At 36.5% G+C, this 22,870-nt stretch overlaps 1 protein-coding gene across 2 annotated transcripts; it reads right to left on the reverse strand.

Annotated features, from left to right (window-relative positions):
• Nucleotides 1-3,632: 3,632 nt before the first annotated feature.
• Nucleotides 3,633-14,789, reverse strand: LOC18440583 (DUF21 domain-containing protein At4g14240). Of its 2 annotated transcripts, none has more exons than XR_016043502.1 (13): nt 13,974-14,789; nt 12,359-12,435; nt 11,914-11,997; nt 11,623-11,736; nt 11,153-11,239; nt 10,964-11,035; nt 6,866-6,933; nt 6,183-6,270; nt 5,973-6,046; nt 4,996-5,322; nt 4,835-4,881; nt 4,312-4,393; nt 3,633-4,208 (listed from the first exon to the last, which is right to left on the reverse strand). XR_016043502.1 is itself a non-coding variant. In XM_006850721.4 (13 exons), the coding sequence occupies exons 1-13, from the start codon at nt 14,212-14,214 to the stop codon at nt 4,077-4,079; spliced, it is 1,539 nt and encodes a 512-aa protein (XP_006850784.1). In that variant the 5' UTR covers nt 14,215-14,789; the 3' UTR covers nt 3,633-4,076. The 2 variants fall into 2 exon arrangements, 1 of the variants encoding a protein (XP_006850784.1); XM_006850721.4 differs by having other exon boundaries at nt 4,996-5,368.
• Between the last annotated feature and the right edge of the window lie 8,081 nt (nt 14,790-22,870).

Consider the following 22,870-nt stretch of genomic DNA (forward strand, 5'->3'; position numbering starts at 1 on the left):
GGTAAAAACAGGGGTAATTTTGTATTTATTTCTATTTTTTTTAGGTTGGGTATTAGTTAGAAAAAATGGTTTTTGAGAAAAAAAAGTGAAAAAAAGTTTAGGATGGGGTAAAATGTTTAGAAAGTATATTTTAGAGGGTTTTCAGTAATTTTTTTTTTTATATATACATAATATTTTTGAAAATAGACTATGTACATAATGTATTGCAAAGAGATCTTGAAATCTCTTTTCCCCTCCGTATCAATACATATCAATGTCAACTTTACCGATTAGATGTTTTCCAACATCAAAACGGCATTTTCGAAAGATTTTAGGAATGCATTTGAATTCTACATTTTAAAAGGTCAACCTTATGTAATCTTTTCCATAGATGAATATCCCCAATTTTTAGATGGAGAAAATGCTATCTCAAGTCTTTCACCTAAGGAAGTAAGTGTATAGTATGATCACGCAGGAACACGCCCAATTTCTCAGTTCTGTCATGTTCCCAAACTTATTGGAAAAGTCGCCTTTTGAGACCCACGTGCAATTGTTGTTACTCTGCTGGTACTGAGTGTGTGTGGTTCTAAGGTGGCCAACACACACACACATTCAAATATGGCCTTCTTCAAAAATTTATCTTTTAATTATGTATTTTGGACCTAAAATACCGTATATTGAAAATCTTATGCATTTTTTACCACCACCACCATATAGTCACATCATCATCGTCAAAATCTTTTTTCAATTAGAATTGGCTACACGAATTATGAGCTATTACTATTTTGTATTAAGAGCTATATCTTTAATGAAATTATAAATCTTTATATAATTTTTTACCACTTTTAACCACATCTTTTTAAATTTTACCACCACCACATAAAACTTAAAAAAATAAATCAATATTCTATTTTTGAGTTGCATATTATGTATGTAAATCAAAACTGCATGAAGAATGACTCCTTATGCGTTTCATGAAGAATGACTCATTATGTGTTGAAGGGAACTTATATTGTACTCTATTGGTGTAATTTACAATGTACACCAGGGGTCATCTGCTATTTGTTCCTTATGACAAACGGTTAAGATCAATCACATGATGAATGCTTGTTTTGAAAAACTATGGATCATCTACGCCCTCCGTTGCGAGAAATAGATGATGGAAATTAAGTATAAATCATGATTATAGAGATTCGCACTCGTATGATCGATATATAATATCTTTTGTGCATGGTGCACCATGTCCTTGTGGTGCACCAACCGATATTTTTTTTTTTTTTTTTTTTTTTTTTTTTTTTTTTTTTTTTTTTTTTTTTTTGGGTTTTAGTGAAGAAGTTTCCTCTCTCTCTTCATAGGAACAAGAGAAAAAGGATTTGGGCATTAGTCATTAGCCTCTAGAAATCAGAAAGAACAAGTGGCCCTCTTTTAATGATATTGCTTTATTAGAAAAGAAATTGGAAAAGGCTGTCGTTCATAAATGCACATCTATATGTACACCAGAAGTCACATGTGGGGTCAAGCCTTTAATGGTTGGCCTGAGCTTTCTGAGCATTTTAGGAAAATAAAGGCAAGTTCGCTTATTCAAATTTCACATAAACATGGAATTAGAAATGGGAGCATCCGTCCCGGTTTTTTCTAGGTAATTCAAGGGGGAAGATTTGCCCCTACCTATATTTTCAGATAGATTAGGAAGTGAGTTTTTTTTTTAAGGTGTCAATGAGTAGTGTCTAACAGAATTGGAAACCAAAACACGGTAATTAAGTATGGGGTGTTACCGCTACGATCCAGCATCGCTATTTCAGTCCTAGATTTATTTAAGACTAGGACCAAAAACACCGCATATTGTTTTTTTATTTTTATTTTTATTTTTTTTTGAGTAAATAAAAAAAATATAAGTCAATGGGGATTTGTATCCGTACCTTTTGGTGAAAATAAAATATGAGACTTCATCATATTGCTTGATAGTATTAACGTCAAAACCCCAGCCCATTATCTATATATTGCTCTAATGTTCTTAAATTTTCAAAGAAAATTAGATCTTTTATGGTTTTGGAGTGCCAAATTTCATGATTAAAGAGCAATAAACTTAATAAGCCAAAAAAATAACAGAAATTTGGGATCCAAAAAATATATCTCCAGATCTTATGAGGGGTGGATTAACTATAATAGGTGCATCGCCAGGTGAACCCTACATACAAGTAAATTGGAATATTTCCCCGAGTTCTTAAAAAAAATTAGGGATAGATAAAAAAAGAAAGAAAGCAGAGCCTCCCCCAACACCCCATGTGGAATAGATGGTGAAGTTAATTGCAATATTTGAAGAGAGAGGAAAACTACACACCACCCATGGTGTATAAAGTATGATACACGAGAGGGGCATCTTGAGGAGAGATGGTGAAGTTGGATGTCAAGAGCTAAAGTCAACTGTACTATTCATCGACCAGATTGGATGGTAGATTCCAATAGCAAATCATGTACCATACAAAACTGTGACTATTGAGAATTGCTGTAGCAGACATTGCTGTGTACCATATAATAGTGGGTGCTCGTGTTTTTTATTTAGGATTTGAATGAAACAACGATCACTTATTGCATTTTTTTTTGAGAGAATTATAAAAATCCCCTTGTTTGGAAAAATTACAAAAACCCCCTTGAAGTAAACAATCTATACAACTTACCCCCAGTTAACATTTTGTACTTTTTTTCCCGACAACCAACTTTCGTTATAAAAAACCCCTCAATCCCAAACAAAAAAAAAAAAAAGACTAAACTACCTCCTCTCTCTCCTCATGGCTTTTACCCACGACTCTCTCCCCATGCGCTCCGACAATGAAGACACGCGCTCTGGCAATGCGCTCCGACAATGAGATTTTACCCACGACTCTCTCCCCATACGCTCCGACAATGAAGATACGGGCTCCGGCAATACAAAGACTCGCTCCGACAATGAGACAATGCAACGACTCGCTCCGACAATGAGGACACACGCTCCGACAATGAGGACACACTCTCCGACAATATATCTTCTAGTGCCACATTGCTCCGGTGGTCGAATAGGTCGCTCGGGTAATAAAGACAAGCGCTCCGGCAGTACAAATACGCGCTCCAACAATACACCTTCTGAAGCCACATCGCTCTGACGGTTGACTTGGTCACTTGGACAATACATTACTTAAGACCGTCAATTGACTTTTTTTTTTGTAGGGAAGGGTATTTTCGTTTAAACAATAACAACTTTTTGTTTAAACAATAACAACTTTTTACGATCGGGGTTTTTACAAAAAAATGTCATTATGAGAAAATAGTGAGAAAAAAAGTTGGCTTGGATACCATCATCATCGTCATCCGAGCTTTATCTCAACTATATAAAATGAACCCTCCAAGCCTGAAATTAGACGCTTCAGGCTTATTATTCCTTCATAATAGTCTACCACAGCCCCATCGTTTTTTTTTTCTTTCTTTTCTTTTCACTAAGATGATAAGAGCAGCAACAGTAGACAATCCCATTATTGGCTCCCAAAATTAGAGTGGAGAGATGATGCAGTGGCACCACATTATTTGCCTTCAACATTGGCACGAGAGTGAGAGAGAACAGTCTACTGCAACCACATCACTACGTCAAGATTAACATGAGAGACAGAGAGATGAAAATCTACTACAACCACATCATTTGCTTCAACATAAATAAAACTATGCCATCAGAAGTTGGCAGAAGCAACTCAAATTGGATCTACCCACTCAATATCAGGAGTGGGGGAAAAAAAAGGGGGTAACAACTTAATACATGGCTTAATATATTATGAAACCCACACTATAAGATCATATGAATCAATAAATAGGCTACTCAACAAAAATCATACTTTTGAAGTCATGTCTTCCACCTGCAGCTATCCAGTTGGATTCAATGTCTTATCGTAAGATAAATAGCTCCTCAAATGAAAAAATGAACAAAATTTACAAAGAACTCAAAGACCTGGCGTTGGAGGGTGCGGTGAATAGAGCCATAAACTTGGTCTCCTATTTGAAATGGCTTTTTGATTGAAAGCTCCTCTTTTTTTGGATCATTAAAAGCTGTTCTTGTTAACTCCACTTATTCATTATCTCTTTGCTCCAAGAAGTGGCTCGACGAGGTTCCCATGTGACCTATCCAAACTCGAATCGTCCTCCACCCCCTTCTTCGAAGTACTGTTAGGCTGCTGCGCCCCTTGCCTATTATGGCCTTGGCCTCCCTGAAGAACAATATGTGCACACAATCGATATCTCATCCATATTCCCTCTATTCTCTCTCTCGGGAAGAACACAATGGTATCCTATGAAAACAGAAGCACATACCCCGGCTTTTTGACCAATTAGCCTACGAATTGATGGCGCTCTTGCTACCGATGATGCAGCAGCTGCAGCAGCTACACGGATCCTGAATAACACGTCAACACAATAACTTATGATGCTATCTAAATAAAGCTTCCGTTTCTTTTCTAAATGACTCGTCCTTTTGGAAGAATCTCTCATATTAATATAGAGCACTCGAAATATAATCTACTCTTTTTTTTTTTGTTAAAGCAAATATAGGTATCGCTCCAAAAGAACATGAAAATCGAATCACTTCACAATAAACCATATGCCACTAGGTAGATAATAGTCAACTCATATAGCATAAGCAATATCAGAAAAGCACTACCTGCAGCTTAATACTCTAGGAAATGCCTTTAGGCACTGTACTCCCAAGGCATGTACTACTAAAAAGTTAGAAAAACTGCAATATCGAGTACACTAGGTGTATAAATCAGAGGCATCAGACAAATTACAATGCAATGCTAGTTATACTAAGAAAATCAGGTCATTTTCCCAGTGATACCTTTTGTGTACATCAACATATTCATCTGTCTCATCTACAATCTCTTCCTGCAAAAGCATATGTCAGCTGGTAAACAAGTATAAAATGCACAAAGAAGAAAACTTGTACACATGAAAGCGCCAGACTCAACTTTGGATTTAATAGCTATATATAACATATACCTGTAGGAGTTCTTCAAAAACATCCTCAAGCGTTATGATACCAACAACTTCCCCATCTTCAATGTCCTCAGCCATTCGGTTGTCCCCAAAGATTGGTCCATCATTCGGTTGAATAAAGGATGGCTTACTTGAGCGGACCTGACCATTTGGCCCCTTCTCCATATCAATAACAATGACATCATCCTGTTTAGGCAGCAACGGAGAAGTCAAGTCAGAACCCCCCAAACCAACTCTGCTTTCTTCTGGTTTTTCTCCATCACCAACAGTTGTAGAGCTTTTGGTCTTCCCTTTGGTCTTCACCACAGCTGCCATGTGACTGCTTCCTTTCTGAAATTCATTCAATATGTCATATAGAGGCATATCGGCTGGAACCCTGTTTCAGATCAGATATTCAGTAAGGATTTGAGAAGAATGAACAAGGCAATGTTACAGAAAAAGTGCTCGTATGAGTCAAGATCTTTCTGGGGAGTGCACTGAGTGGGCGTGGGGGGTGAGGGTGGGGGTGTGTGTGGGGCAGTGTTGTGGGGGTGTGGTTTGGGTGAAGGAATGGATGGGTGAGTAGGGTCAGGAATGGAATCCTACGTGTATGTTTCTATTTAAAGAAGAACAAATGGTGTACAATCAACTTACCCTAAAAAAGACAATTTGATACATCAAAATCATATCAGTTAATCTTAATCTCCAAACTAGAAATGGAGTTAAATTGCATTTACAGGTAACCGACCAGGAAGTTATAAGATTGAACTCTATTTGGATTATGTTATACCTTCTCATTTGTATTCAGAAAAAGCAGCCAGCTGGATTGGAACCAGCCATTCAGAGTAAACTAGCACCAACTGGATTAGAACCAGCCATTCAGAGTAAACCAGCTGGTAGGACTGGTTCTCTAACTTTAGTTGACAATGTATATATATATATATATATATAAAAAGCAATAATAATGAAATTATGCAAAAAGACAAGTATAATAAGAGAACCTTGGAATTCTCCTAATAGAAACAGCACTGACAGGAGTTTCCGTTTCAGCACGAACTGTTAGTAGACTTTTCACCTGAAACCACAAAGCGAAGCTGAGAATTAAAATAACTAAATATATAAGAATGGAATGTGGACCTTACGTCAAGAAAATATACGACCATAAAATGGCAATTACTATCATATGGAAAGAAGATACAAGTATATCCTACCAGGAGAAGCCCAATGATATTTTTTGGATTTCCAGAATACACAGGAACTCTGCTGTGACCACGAGCAAGTATTTTTCCCATCGCTTCCCTGAAAATCATAAAAAATATAAGACTTTTTCTAAATTTAGAGCCACAGTAATGGGAGTTTTGGTCTAGGGTATAGACCACTCAGTTAATTAACCAGTTTAGTCCTTTTTAGTCTGACATTTCTGAACAGCCAAACTGAATTCTTGGATCTGAATTTTCATGGACCAAAGAAGCCAGAACTGCATGGATCAGCCAGTTCCTCCAGTACAGCTTTTACCAAATGGTGCAAGCTGATTTACTTTTAGCCTAACCAATTCATTTTAACTCCAATAATTTTTTTCTGCTTTGTAATTCTCATAAGTAATCAAACCAGGGATGGCGGATTTAACAAAAATTGGCAGACTTAAAGCTATGGCCCCACTGACTTGGGTTTCCAGTTCAACCTGAAAGTGGCTGCTCAATCAGGATTTGATCTTAAGTTATGTGACAAAAAGAAAGAAACCATACTGATGTTCTGTTTGATCACTGTTTTGTTTTGAAAGAAATGCTTCCATTGAATTTCAGTGAAAAAGATACATAGAAATTTAAGTCAAATAATGGATGAACAAGAGTACAACACAACAAAGCAACATATTAGAATACAGATATCAACCTACCAGTCCAGCTTCGAGTTGACATCTAATGAAAAAGTGGACTCAATGGGTGTCATTGCCTCTTCAGCAGTCTGCATTTAACAATAGAACAGTTCGTAAGACATTGTAATGCTTCTTCCTCTAATTCTTCTTCCTCATAAAAAAACAACTGAATAGCCGACAATATAATAGGGAATTTCTTAAACTAGTAGAGTCAATATGAAGTTTATTTTAAATTGGCTACAGTCCCTATGATTGTCGAAACTCCAAGTTGTTGTATATAACAGTTTTCTCTTTCACTAAGAATCCTAATGCAGGTTTACTATTTAGTACTTAATAGATGCTTTTCATCTATGCAAAAATTAAATAGTACATGAATTCCAACACATTATATAATAATATGAGGGTCTTCAAGACATAAACACAGGGGTTATGAAGGCAACTAAGCAAGACATAAAAGATTCACAAAAATTATTACATACAGTCCCTTCCTTTTGCAACATATGTGGCTCGAGGAGAAGAGCATGCCTGCCCTAGTGGAGAACTGGTGGTCCTCAATCCTGGAGGAAGGGGTGGCATGGATATAGGCCAAGTAAAAAATTGCAGGTACTCAAAGAAAAGGATTAAATGAAGGACACGTTTGGGAAGATCCAGACAAAATGTCGAATGTCACTGCCCAAGTTCAAGAGCCTGGACATAGCAGAGCGACAAATCCCTTACCTTAAAGGAGGATAGCAAAAAGGTCAAACAGAAGGCTGCTCTCCAGGATTTTGCCTCGAACTACAGGTAAAATTGGTGCCAAAGGTCTAGAGTCAAGTAGTTGAAAGAAGGTGATCATAATACGAAATTGTCACATGGTCGACGATATGATCCAACAATATTCATGGGATCAAATCCACGTGGCAGGACCAAAGCATTGAATCAATCAAAAAGGCCATCATTCAGCACTTCAAGAAGGCCTTCCAAGTAGAGGCAAGGCTAGCAATTACGATAGACATTTTTCCCTTTGCCAACCATCCCAGGACAACTCGCGATGGTGCAAAAGCCCTTTGACATTGAAGGGATAAAAGAAGCAGTGTTCGGACAGGGAAAGGAAAAAGCTCCAGACCCAGATGGTTTCCACTTTGCATACTTCCAGCTTTTTTTGGCACATGTTGAAGGATGGACTCCTTATGTTACAAGAAGTCTACCATGTGGGCAGAATCAATAAAGCTATACATACCTCCTTCATAGCTCTGGTCCCCAAAAAATAAGGAATGGAGTCCCTCGAATGGAGTCCTTTGACGACATCCGTCCGATTAGTCTCCTGGGAAGCCTGTACAAGTCCTAGCCAAGGTTTTGGCCATAAGGCTTAGTTCAGTTAGGCGACGCTGCGACATGGTGCCACTGCCCCAATCTCCTTATGTCAATGTCTGGCAGGTCTTGGATGTCGTCCTTTTCACCCACGAATGCATACACTCGAGGGACAAAAATAACACTCCTGCAATTATACATAAATTAAATATAGGCAAGGCCCAAAATAGGTGGCGCTGGTCCGTCATACCTACAGAAAAGAATGGAGATTATGGGCTTTGGCCATAGAGGAGACTTCCATGGTTGTCTCTCATTGACCCACTTTTCCTTCCTCGCCAACAGTTGTGCTAAAGGATTCTTCCAGGCAACTAGAGGTGTCAAGAATGGGACCCACTGTCCGCTTCCTCTTCTCCATTGTTGTGGAATCATTTACCAAAATGATTGAAGCGGTCAATGCCAAAGGTTGGTTGTCAAGGCAACAATGCAGGATCCTATGATTCAAGGTTTTCCTGATGATTCACTGATGATTCAAGGTTTTCCTGCCCCTAAGAAGAGGTGAAGTGAAACACCTGACCAGGGTTCGTGGGTTGCAAGGTGAATAGCGTGCCCATGCAATTCCTAGGTCTCCCTGAAACATTGGCAGGCCAGCAACGTCTTTATGGGCAGTGGAGGACAAGTTTTAAAGAAACTAGAGCATTTGATGGCGAAGATCCTTTCTATGGGAGGCAGAAGCACTCATCAAATCGACACTGGCTAATTTCCCAGTCTTCAATCTTCAAAGTCCCAGTCTCCGTAGCAAATTGCCTTGACGGCCTTATGAACAGGTTCAAAACAGATTCCATTTGGTAAGGTAGGATAAAGTGTGCTTACTGAAAGGAGTTGGTAGTTTGGCAATCAGTAAATGACAACAAATGAACAAAGAATTACTCACCTAATGGTGGTAGAGATGTGCTACCTAGAGAGGGAGGTGCTTCTAAAGAAATATGAAGCATATTGGGCTGGCTGGCTCCTAAAAAAGTAAGAGGCCAAGTAAGGTATCTGGTAAGTGCAGGAGCATTGATCCCTGCAGCTCGTCTTTTACAAGATACAACAGCATGCTCACGGGGGATGGTAAGTCCAATTGGTTCTGGACAGATAAATGGTTCGGTAACCACCTGTACATGTCAAATTTTGACGCCACTGTCGTAGACTTGGTATCAGGCGAGGGCTCACTCATAAAATGGTTGATTAAGCTAAAACTCAGAGACTCAGATATTGATGCCTCTACCATTTCGCAACACAAGCTCCACCAGATCTAGTACAGCCCCAAAAAAATGGACACTGCCATCTCAGAACCCAATCCTCAGGCAAGCACTCCGTCAAATTTATCTATAGACTGATCTTTGGCAATAGGGTGGACAACACCATCGTCTCTTCGATTTCGTCAATTCTAGCCCAACACAATTCTCAAGCATTTGCATGGCTACTACTCATCATCATCATCCAAGTCTTATCCCAAATGTTCCGCGATTTTGCTCTATCAAGGGATTTATATAGCCACTGGTCTTGAACAAAATGCACACCACAACCAATTCAGAGACAGAAAGAAGGTTACCAATGCCCCATGTATGCCTCTGCTGCAAGCGAATAGAGGAAATGGTACATCACCTTTTTTTTCTCTGATCCCCATTTACTTTAGATATTTGGTCATGTGTGTTCGATTGTTTGGCTTCCACTTCCAGTGGGTAGTTGCGGAATCAGTTGATTGCCCCTTAACCAAATCATGTGCCCCACCACTCCCAAAACTCGACGTGCTCCTGAGGATAACAATGACAGCCATCATCTGGCATCTTTGATTGGAGCAGAACAGCAGAGCCTTATGAGATCTTCATTCAGAATTGCGCTCCCTCAAGGGCAAACTAACAGTGAAAGCCATCTTGTGGGTGAGAACGTGCAAGGAGCTTTGTGGTTTCAGTACTACGGACTTTCGATCCCACTTTCAAGACACATCCAAAACTAACTTTAGTTCCCAGGAGAAACAGACTGACCAAATGGACTTCCCCCCCAGATGGCACATTCAAACAGAACTTTGATAGAAGCTCAATGGGCAATCTGGGTCTGGCAGAGGTGGTGAGAGGTCTAGTAAGAGTCTACAATGGAAGATGCATCCTCACGTATTCAGGCCCACTTCCTGACAGCAGTGTCAGTGAAGCAGAGGCTTGCACAAAGGTTCAAGGTCTTTACATATTTACTGTTTTGCCAACAATTCTGATGGTGGAAAGGAATTCAAGTAATGCAGCACAGTAGGCTACAGGCCCTGGAGACTACCTATGGCAATCTCATTCAGGTGTTCAATAAAATTCGGTTACAGGACCAAGTTTGGTGAATATCATTCACCTACTCCAGCAAATAAACCAATGTGGAAGCCAACTCACTTGCCAAAGGAGAATCAAAGTCCTCTCCATCTGTACAAGATTTTGAATTTTGTAGTGTCTAATGTACAAATGCTCATGTTTTTGTCAAGAACAATATACACACTTGCAAGGTCAATAAAAGGAAAAGTTAATGATTTAAAGGAAAAAAAAATTATTGCATATAATGCACATGTAAAGAACAACATGGCCTGATTTATCAGCTTTTGGCTTTATCAACCTTCTTCCCTTTTTGTTGTTTTTTTTTTTTGGAGGGGGGGGGTGGTTGGTGTTAAATGAGACTTTATCAACTTTAAGCTCTTCTAAAACATAAAACCCATGGCTGATTAAAATTTAATGAGCCTGAAAAGTTGCAGACAACAAATATGAACAGAAGTACGAAAAGTTTGAGTTATCGATGTTTCATTACGATTCTTACCTTTTCAGTTAAATCAAGTGCCCCACTAATAATTGTTGTCTCGTCATGAGTGAGTTCTCCTCCTTTGCCAGCCTAAAAGTCAGGAAGATTCCAATTATGAGGAATCATGATTGCATTTCAAGCATCCATCATGACATATGTATCATGCCCTTGACAGTTATCATCAGAATGGTAGTGAAGTAAACCTACCTCTTGACTGTGGATAGATACAAGGGCTTTTAGTTGAGCCCGTCTGAACAATGCTGAATCATTATGTCCAAGCACCCAATCTAGAATCTAAAAAATCAACAAGAATTATCATATTAGTTAAGTATTTCATTCAGAACAAAACAATAATTTAAATTAAGGTGACAAACGGAATGCCCCACCTAAAACCCTATGCTGACAAAATGGAGATGATAGGCTAAATGACTGACTATTATCCATTCAATTTTTTTAGGAAACACATTATCCACTGAAGTTCATCGATGGGATAAAGATTGTTTCATAAACCCTAATCTAACAGTTTGTTTGTCGCCAACCAACAGAGCCAATAGGAAACATGAACTTAAAATACATAAGCACGACCATCTTCTTCACTCTAGACAGGGTAAGCTTAACATTGCATTAAGCTTGAGTGTGAGTACATTACAATTCAATTAAAAGAGTAGAGAAATCACCTTCCCAATGGGATAAGAAATGGGATAACAGATTATCATTAAAATACGCACAAGCCATACAAAATTCGCACCCACAGCAAGCCCATATCTTGAACATATAGCTTGAGGAATAACCTGAGAAAGGAAACAGAAAAACACAAATCAAATTTTCAGAACCTATGCTTTACAATATGAAAGGGCATCATAAACAACCGAATGCATTATAGTGATGGAAAAAATTAATTTTATTTTTTTATATGTCATTTCTTTCTCTTTTTACAAGTATGCTTATCAAAAGAATAAAGAATTGACCTCTCCAAAGAATAGAACGAAGGTAACGGACAATATGACTGCCACAAACGGATGAAAAATTTTATCCAGATAAATTGGAAGGGCCTGCAAATAGCAAATAATCACCAAACTGCAATTAGTAAATTCCATTGATGTAAGTTGTAATGGTTTAAGTAATATCAAAACTCAGATGAAAGTACCATCTAACCAAAACCTCATTGTGCATTATATGCTCAAGACCACAATAGAAATAAACATCAAATGCCATAACGTCAGTTGCATCGCTTGTTAGAATTCTCGGAAGCCAATCATTTACACCGTTCTGGACCAAATTCCCAATGCCGTGTTGCCCAAGATTAAGACATAGAAAAAGGGAACAAACAACAGAACTCCATTATAGAGTCACAGTTTCCCATGTGCCTCTATTTTATGTCTCCATTTGCATCTCTATTAGAAAAATCCTTACCTCCATGGCAGCTGCATTACACAAAAGTAAAGTCACGAGAAGTTGGTGTTGCTTTTGCACAACTGGAAGGATGTCAGCTGCAAAAAAACAATGCAACAACAACATAAGCAACAAGAACACGTCAAAAGGAGGAGATATTCAAGTCCTGAAAACATCCCAAGCAACACTAAGTCACAACATAAGACCAAAGTCTTATAGGTTACATTTAGTTGTTCAGAAATTAGAAACAAGTCCTGAAAATATTCCAAACAACACTAAATCACAACATTAAGACCAGTGTCTTGTAGATTACATTTAGTACTTTAGAAATTGGAAACATTTCCATTTCCATGACTCTGATATATTATGTTTGATAAATTACTAAAATGTAGCACATGGAGGCGGACTTATGCTTCTTGGTGTGAGTCCTTGTTAGCAAAGGTGTTGAATCCTAGACCTCTTCTTCTTGATTTATTCCTTGTTGGTTTCGAGTAAATAATTAGAGAAAGTTCGGTGACTCGTATGGGTAATTTAAATGTATCCTAGAAGAAATATCTTATGCAGGCAATATCAATTGAAAAGATGATAGGGAACCCACTCCATATTCCAGATTTCATGGCTACAAGTCTACAACAATGAGTAGCAATCTGTTCAACAAAGGAACAAGCTTTTCTATACTCACGCCTATGCCTATAATCTTTAATCCCCAATCAATATACCAAATTTCATCGATCCTGCTTCAATCTCAGATGCCCCACGAAACCATGATTGCAGGAGAACCTGAATGTGGAATCCATATCTTAAAAAATGCGTTTGAAGAACAAGACATATCTTACTTGTCGATTTCATGGGTGACATAGTTCAACCATGTTTTCCTCTATTTCTCATGCTTCTCCCACCCCTTTCAACATTTTATCATACTTTTGTCAACACAGTAACGTGTGTTTCCCTAATTTTCTCCATGCCTTGATTTTGCAGCACTAGGTTATCATTAGTTATGAACAACCATGCTGCTTTTTATATTTTACAGCCCTCTAATTGCCTCATCTTTCCTTTTCCCTGAATCACTTTGATTCCAACTAGCCTTTTCTTCCTGTTTCCCGAATCATTCCCAGAACCACTTTGTTTGAATGCAAAATCCATGATACAGATCAATACAATTAATTTCTGTAACAATTCAAGGGAAGATTTATGACACAAACAAGGAAAGCCCAACATTTTCTTCTCTATATTCACCACAACAATTGCTTACATAATTCTCTTAATTATTGTAAAAAATAAAAGGGGAAAAGAACAATGGGAATTGATCTCTCATCAGATCAGAATTCAAGACAAGAAGAGCTGGAATTTTGTAGAAATCCTATCAAATCCATTACCAATAGGCAGAAGCTCGACAAAAAAATCACCTGCCTGGATCCATAAACAAGCTAAATTTCAATAGACAAAGAAAACCCAACCAAAACAATGAATTTTAATCCATTGACCGATCAAAACCCAATAAAGTGAAAACCCAACAAACAAATCAATAAAATTGAGCTTGGAACCTCATACCATTAACAGATTAAAGCTTACAAAAACAAAGATAAAAAGAGCCCAACAATGAAAACCATGGAATAGGGTCCAGAAATTCACAAACCAGCCTGTTTCTTCTCTGCAGATGTTCCACTCCTCTGAAGAATTTCAAGCTCAACAAGGCCAAGAGACATAAGACCTAGGGTTAAACCAGACATGATTCCGGCGAAGAGAACAAGGAAACCTGAGATCCCTGCGTAACTAAACCACCAAAACGATCCAAAACTCACATCTTCTGAAGCTAGAGGGGAAGATAAGCATCTGCTCACCATTGTCCCCAAACCCACTGCGCTCAAAACCCACATCTCCCCCTGTCTCTCTCTCTAAAAATTCTGTAGAAATTAATGTTTCTCACTCCAACGAGGAACCCGTGGAATCGATTGGTGTCGTTCCAGGATTGCAGGGCTCTGGTTTTATATGTCCTCTGTAAGATTATCGTTGGTCACCATAGAAAGAATATTCTGCTGAAGAGAGAGAAACTTTTTTAAAGGGCAAAGTTTATTTGGTGCCTACGCTCTAAACCATCAAACTTGCCTCAAAAATTTTATTAGAAAAAGTTGTTTTGATGCCCAATTATACTCAAATTAATAATCTCCACATCCAAATTTAAAATCTCGATTTATGGGCTTCAAAAAAAAAAATAGATTTCAAGTTTTGAAAATAATACATCTTGTAATATATTTTGTTTTTTTTTTTTTGACAAATATTTGAAAGTTTTATCAATGACTAAATAAAAGAGTTTACATCAGAAGAAATCGAGAGAGAAAGCAACCAAGCACCTCCCTTGGCCAAAGAATCAGCAATGGAATTTGCTTCCCAGTACACATGAATGAAAGAAACAAAAATAGATTCAACCAGATCCATAATTTGCAACCACAATGACCGAAGCTCCCACGTAACCTTCTATTCGTTATTGTACCACTTAATCACATTCAAAGAGTCCCCCTCAATCCACATATTAGTTATTATATTTTTATCAATCATAGTTTTCACTCCACACAAAAGAGCCCTCAATTCAGCAAAATTAGCTGTTTTTATCCCACTCGGACTAGCAAAAGAGAAGACAATAGAACCCGAGGGATCGTGCGCAACACTACCAATTCCAGCAACTGCAGGTGCCACCCAAAAACACTTTGGTCTAATATGTGTATTCCCAATGAGAAAGAGATTGTTAAGATTTGTCATGACATCAACTATTGAAATCCCACATCCTTCTTTAGTCACAGACAACCACAACCAAATAGAATGCTTAATTTTGGTTAAAATCTTCTCAAAGGATAAAGAGTTCCCATCAAAGGTTCTTCTATTCCTCTCCTTCCATATGTCCTACAGGATCACCCCTTTAGATATCGTCCATATAACCTTACCAATAGCTGGCAAATGGCCAACAAATAGCTGAGAAACAATCCCTTCCGCCGTTTGAGGGAGTACCAGATGTACCCCAAGAGTGGAAAACAGTCAATACCAAACACGTGCTATAAAAGGACAATGAATCAACGTATGTGTCCTTGATTCCCCATCTTCTTTACATAACAAATATACATTGAGCAAAATTTTCCCCCTTTTAATCAAATTATCGATGGTTAAACTCCTGTTTAAAAAAGCAAGCCAAATAAAACATTGTACCTTATGGGGTATCGACCATTTCCAAATAGACGCCACTATGGAATAAGACCATCTTAGCATATCATGGAACAGTAAGTTATGACAGGACTTAACTGAAAACATCCTATCACTCGCAATCTCCCAAATAATTTCATCCTTTGCATCACCAGCAACATAAATAGTTTCCAAAATTTCTATTAAAGCACAACATTGGGAAAGAAAGTGGTTACTTAGATGGCCATAAGAGAGGGAGATATTCCAAGAATATTGCGTACCTCTCCTCTCTATAGCATCACGAATAGTCAAGTTAGGCTGGGTTGCCAATCCAAAAAGATCAGGAAAAGCAACTTTCAAAGGAAATTCCCCTACCCATTTATGATGCCATAAAAATACTTGACTGCCACACCTAATGTTCCACCTTGAATACCCTGAAACAATCGGCTTGCATCTATATATAGCCTTCCACACCTGTGAGACCTCTCTTCCATGCCCATTACCCAACCACATTTGGAATATATCAATCCCATACTCAGCCAAGAGAACTTTGAACCAAAGATGATTTTTTAGCTTTAAATTTCTCCACCACCACTTGTATAAAAGTGCTTGATTAAAAACATTTCCTCTTTAATTCCAAACCACCTTCTTTCTTAGACGTACACACCCTATCCCATCTAAGCAAGTGAAACGTCCTCCCATCTGAATTAGAGCCCCAAAGAAAATCCCGTATCATTTTTTCTAATTTTCGAGCAACCGAAGCAGACATATTAATCAGAGACATTTGGTAAACTGTGAGATTTAATAAACACGATTTTAACAAAGTAACCATTCCACCAAAAGAGAGATACTTATACTTCCACAAATCCAATTTAATTTGAACTCTTTCAAGCACTATATCCCAAACTGTAATCGATAGCCTTGAATCAGAGATGTGAAGACCCAAATAAGTAATAGGAAAGGATCCAACCTTACAGCCCATAATAGATGCGAACTCCTCTATCACCCCTCCATCACAGCTAATCCCAACCATGGAAGATTTATGAAAATTTACTTTCAAGCCCAAAGTGGCTTCACAAATATCCAAAAACCTTGCAATATTTGAAACTTATAATGACTCTGCCTCACAGAAAATAAGGGTATCATCAGTATATTGAAGATTGAGATATTTGAATATCATAATTAGCAACCTGAAATCTATTAAAATTCATTCTCCAACCTATTTAGCAATAAACTAAAACATTCAGCATAGATTGTATAGAGGAAAGGAGACAAAGGTTCCCCTTGTCGTAACCCTCTAGAGGCATTATAGAAACCCACTAGACTGCCTTTAAATAAGACTGAGAAATGTGCTGAGGAGAGGCACCCAAAAATCCAAGATCTTCATCTCTCACCAAAACCAATACCTCACAAAATTTCTAAAAAGGCCCCTCAGTCAACCCGATCATATGCCTTTTCTACATCCAACTAAAAGAGGATACCCGGCTTCTTACTAATAACTCTAAAGTGAATGCATTCTTGAGCCAACAAAACACTGTCTGTAATTTAATGATCCTGAATGAAGCAGATTGAGTACTAGAAATGAGAAAATACAAAACTACCTATAGTCTCTCTGCCAACACCTTAGCAATAATCTTCTACAGGCTAATCAACTAGTTTATTGGCCTTATATCTGAGAGATTAGAAATCATCACTCTCTTACGAATCAAAGCTAAAAAAGTAGAATTTACACTTGATCATAAAGCTTTTGACAAATTCTAAGACTTCCCCTTTAACCACCGACCAAAATTTAGGAAAGAATGCCAAAGGAAAACCATTAGGTCTCGGTGTTGTCACCAGGTAAGGCAAAAACCGCTTTCTGTAATTCCTCACTTGTAACCTCCCTTTTTAGTTAATTTATCAATTGTAAAGAGAGCATTTTGAAGGGAACTCTATTCAAAGATGGGGTAAAATTAACTTCTTTAGTAAAAGCTTTTTTAAAATGGTTCACCAAAGCATTTTCAATTGCACTTTCATTTTCTGAATTAACACCAGGAATTGATAAATCAAAAACATCATTTTGCCTCTTTCTAGAACTAGCAATTGCATGAAAATACTTGGTGTTGAGATCCTCTTCTTTAAGCCATTTTGTTTTAGATCATTGCCTCCAATAAATCTCCTCAGATTTGCGTAGCTTTTCCAACTTCAAGCTCTTCAAATTATGCTCCAAAACTATTTGTTTAGAAATCACCCCTGAGGTATGTCTATCGTTTCCAATTCTAGCAAAACTCCATCTATTCTTGCCTTAACATCAAATTTATTTTCTTGTTTCCACCTAATAAGTTTCCACTTGATATTTAGTAACTTACCATGCAGCTGGAAATCTATGGAGCCTTCCACCACTATATTCAGCCAAGCACTAGTAAGTCAACCACCTGCTTTTCTTGTAGCCAACTCAAGTCCAGTCTAAAAGCTTTAGGACCTCCTTTTAAGATCCCCGAATTAAGAAGGATGGGACAATGATCTGAGGACAATCTCGACAGTGCCCTCACCAAAGACAATGGGTACTCGTCCAACCATTCCATCGAGAACAGAAACCTATCTAATTCCAACATTGCCAAGTTAGACATACTATTATTGGACCAGGTGAACCTGGCCCCTATAATAGGGGGATTCATAAAAGAATGGTTATCTATAAACCTATTAAAACATATCATAGAAGAATTAATAGGATTACCCAACAAGCTCTCATCAGGTCAACAAATCAAATTGAAATCCCCACCATCCACAACCGAAAATTCAAAAGAATGAATAACATAACTTAACTCCAAAAGAAAACTTTCTTTCAAAGCCCACTAAAGGATCCATACACATTGACAATGCCCCATTGAAACCCAACTTTAGGACCACAAAAAGCCAAAAGCAAAAAGAAATCACGTTTAAATATAGCAAAATTATGGATAACTGTTGGATCCCATAAGACCCACAAATCACCAGATGTTCCACATGCTTCAATACCATCAAAAGCAACAACACTCGAGCCCCAAATCTCCATAGCCCCTGCAACATCAGGACTAGGGAGTTTTGTCTCATGGAGAATCAGAATCACTGGTTTAAACTTTGTAACAAGAAAATAAACATTTATTTTCCTAAACTGACTACCCAATCCCCTTAAAGAAGAATATGTTCCATCAAGACCAAAATCAGGGGTGCAGCTCGTCCACCATGAAATCAACAGCATGTTCGTCGTCACTGGAAGAAGAACGTGATTTAGTGTCCACATTGACCACTGAGTGATCACGGAAGACAATCGCTCTCGATGGGCCCTTCTTAATAACACATTTAGCTTGGAGTCTGGCTGATAAACGAGTATCACGAACAATTTTTTTTTCCTCCAACTTCTTCTTTTTGTTTTTCACCGGCATCATGAGAGGACCTTTCAAATGACCATCATCAGTTGAAACCACTAAACCCCTGGCTCGTCGCCTCTCCTTAATCCCATCCAACACAACTGCAAGTGACACATCATCCATACCCATGTCGAAGAGCATCTTCTCAACCAGCTGTGTATCATCCAAAGACTTATGAACCCCAAACGAAGGCTGACCAGGACCATCCTCCAAAAGAAGATGGGAAAGGACCTGATCATCATGGGGCACCACCTCTAAAGGAGTGGCTTCCGCTAATTCCAAGGCCACCAATATACCATCTGCTACTTCATCATCAAAGCTTGGCTCAAGCGCCAAAAGAGGAGGAGAAGGCTTCGGCATGGAATCCTCTTCAACAACAACTATGGCCAAGGGATCTACATGCAAAGGATCAAAGCGGGATCGAGGCTTCTTCCCCACACCCTTAGCAACAGCCAACCTAAAAACCAATGGATGCATCTTCGGTTTAAAAAGGATACCGAGGAATAAAGCACCGACTTTCTGTTGCACACACCTCTCCAAGATTTTCCGATGAACCAACAGCACCACAAGCCGCACAACACCACAAGGATTTGCAATAATTGATGAAGAAGTTCAAATTCCTTCCAAAGATGCACCAGAGGCTGAGGCTGAGGTTGAGGCCAAGGCGTTTTTGGCTATTGAGGCTTTAACATCTTGGGACGAAGAGTTCTCCCTTACAAGGTAGAAGAAATCAAAGATATCAGTCCCATCAACTTCAAGACTTCCTCCCGCCACCCCATCTAAAGTTTTGAAAGCAAATCCAAAAGGGATTAAATTTTCATAGATCGGCTCGATCTACACTATTTTTTAAGCTTTAAATTTTATTATTAAAGATAAAATATATTTTAAGGCTAATCCAAGAGTTGAAGTAGTCAAACCACATTTCTCAATGCCAGTTGAAGGCAGGCTCTAATTTGATTGTTTACAGCCTCAAACCGCATCTTTAAAAAATGTCATCCATGACCAGGTAGTTACCAAAATTTTATTTTATTTTTTGGATCTGATGTAAATAAAAATTAAAGTTATCAAAATTTTATTTTAATGAATTAATTTTTATTTTAGGAATAAAAAGTGGGTTGGGATAAGTTAGGTGGGAAGATTTTTAGTGCTTGAGTTGTTTTGATGATAGGGTAGCAAGTCGCTTGGTTAGTTTTAAAAAGATAAATATTGAGTTTTTATGTGGCTTTTAAGGAATAGAAACTAAAATTTAAAAAGAGATATAGAGCTTCAAAGAGATTTAACTCGGGAGATAAGGAAGAGATTTGGATGCTCCAGAGAAAATAAGAATATAGAGATGTACGTGAGTTTTAGAGAGAGTTTATTTTTGTGGTTTGTTTTTATTATTTTATTTTTATTAATTCTTTGTTTTGTATTTGTAAGAGAAGATATCCATTGTAAACAGAACCCGAGAATTATATTTGATTAAAAAGTTTGATCATGTTAAAAGATATTGAAGTGGACTCGGATATAATCACTCAATTATGCATTTTCGTTTTTATTTTCTAATTTGTTATTCTTTTCTCTACATCTAAAAAAGCATGTCGGATTGGCAGATTGGAGATTTAGATTGTAGAATCGGCCGGATCGAATGGTTTTGGCCTCAAAAAATAATTAATAATTTTGAGTTTTCAAAAAAGAAAAAAAAATCAAGCATTATGTACTTTCATTATTTTACAAAAATTGTACTTTCATTATTTTACAAAAATTGGGAGTGGTGGGTTCTGTGTTATTTGTGGTATTTCCTTTTCAACCAAAATGACAGACCCCATTGTCTCCCTCTCAACCTTTTCAACCAAGATTAAAAACAATGATTTCCTTTTCAACTTAAATGACAGATACTTATTCTCACTCAACTGAAATGGCAGAAACCATCTCTCTCTCCTCCTCGAGTTCAGGTGTCCATTTAACGGTTCTTACAAAAGTGTACTAATCCTTGAAACCAAAATGCCAATCGAACCATTACCCACCCTAATATTGTGCTTTGCCCAATTTAGTGGCCTTCCTCACCTAAATTGGGATCCAATTTATCAAATATTATTAATTCTCTTTGTTCATAAAAAATTATTACAATCCAATCAACTATAACATTATACTCTGAAATTAGAATTATTAGTGTATATTTTACGATTATCTTACATACAAATATGAAAAAATTTAAACTTTGCATGATAATATCATTTAATTTGCACAAAATGTTAGTTACAACTATAACAAAAATAATACACTATGAAATTTATAATATAAATAAATTAATAAATAAAATACAATATTTACTTATTAATATATAATATAAAATAATATAATTTTATAATATTGCATCAAACATATAACAAAAACTATTAAAAACTCTACCAAATTATAATATAAAAATGATGCTATGACACTTTAAAAATATATCTACTTATTAATATATAATATAATATAATATAATATTATAATATTTTTAAAAATATCTACTTATTAATATATAATATAATATAATATTATAATCTTTTTAAAAATATCTACTTATTAATATATAATATAATGTAATACTATAATATTTTTAAAAATATCTACTTATTAATATATAATATAATATAATATTATAATATTGCATCAAACATATAACAAAAATGATTAAAACACTACCAAATTATAATATAAAAACGATGCTATGACACTTTAAAAAATATTAACAAAAACTATTAAAAACACTGCCAAATTATAATATAAAAACGATGCTATGACACTTTAAAAAAATATCTTCAAACAAAAGGTTTTTCTCTAAAAAAACTAATAATGACATAAAATTAAAAAAAATAAAAAAAATTAATCACACACCATATAAATCAATAATCTAAATGCATCAAAAGCCCTAGTTTTTTCAGAAAATTATTAATTTTTTTTAAAATAGAGTACTCAATATCCCCAAAAACTAGTACGTATTTTGGCCCAAAATCCATACTATTTTCTATTTCTAAACATTGTATTGAATCTGTAACACAGAAGACATATTCAATATGATCATTTTGATTCAAGTTTCAATAAATATGGTACAAATTTGAGGATGAACAATTTGAAATGGTGGAAATCCTAATTTGTGCTACCTTCATGCAAAGCAAAAAAAAAAATTGTAGAAAAACATACAAAATGGAAATAAAATACACTTGATCTATATCAAAGGTGCAGTTTGTATAGAGCCTACCTTTAAATAGCATAGAGAAATATGGTTTTAATATTGAAAATCATTGTGATAGCCTTAAAATTTATTTTCAACTTTATTTATAAAGTTTAAAACTTCAAAAATAGTGTAGATCCGTAGATATATGAAAACATGAAAATTGACGGTCCAAAAATGCGTTACAAAATACAGTATTTCCAAAACTTGAAATCCATTTTTTTCACATGCCCATGCATCTTGATGTTGAGATGATCAATTTGAGGATATTTGAGCATCAAAACAATCTCTTCTAATGAAATTTTTGAGGTAGGCTCTAATTTGATTGTTTAGAACCTCGGCTCTATAAACTTTTCCCCTATATCAAAGCCTTAAAGCTCTGTAAATAAAAAAAACTCCATTGAAATTTGATCCACATCAACCGAAATACTCATTGATTTCTTTGATTTTTGGTGACTGTTAAAAGTTCAATTTTTTTTTCGATTTCTTGGATTTGGAAGCAAAATCGATGGGCAATACAAGTTTAATCGAACAAATTAGCAATAGAATATTTTGTAGGTTTTAATTATCTCCAAATAAAACAAATTTCAGGACATATAATAACAAATCGATAGAATGACGTATTTCTACAGAAGCTTAAAAAAACACATGATTTTGATGGCCAAATCAAATGTTTTTCAAAATCAATGGAATAATAGTTATATAAGCAATTTGCAATCATTTTAGAGCAATAATTCTCTGAAAAAAGGCCCAAGATGGATCAAAAAGTTCTAA

This window comes from Amborella trichopoda, chromosome 1 (genome assembly GCF_054954075.1).
Source record: "Amborella trichopoda isolate Santa Cruz 75 chromosome 1, AtrichopodaSantaCruz75HAP2 v2.0, whole genome shotgun sequence".
Classification (NCBI taxonomy): Eukaryota; Viridiplantae; Streptophyta; class Magnoliopsida; order Amborellales; family Amborellaceae; genus Amborella; species Amborella trichopoda.

What these genes read in the sequence shown, in the direction of transcription:
- LOC18440583 (XM_006850721.4), bottom strand. Translation starts at nt 14,214, where the DNA reads ATGTGGGTTTTGAGCGCAGTGGGTTTGGGGACAATGGTGAGCAGATGC. An exon ending in CACTTGATTTAACTGAAAAG is followed by an intron (nt 6,934 to 10,963) that starts GTAAGAATCGTA and finishes TGTTAAATGCAG; the next exon opens with ACTGCTGAAGAGGCAATGAC. An exon ending in TAATTGGTCAAAAAGCCGGG is followed by an intron (nt 4,209 to 4,311) that starts GTATGTGCTTCT and finishes ATTGTTCTTCAG; the next exon opens with GGAGGCCAAGGCCATAATAG.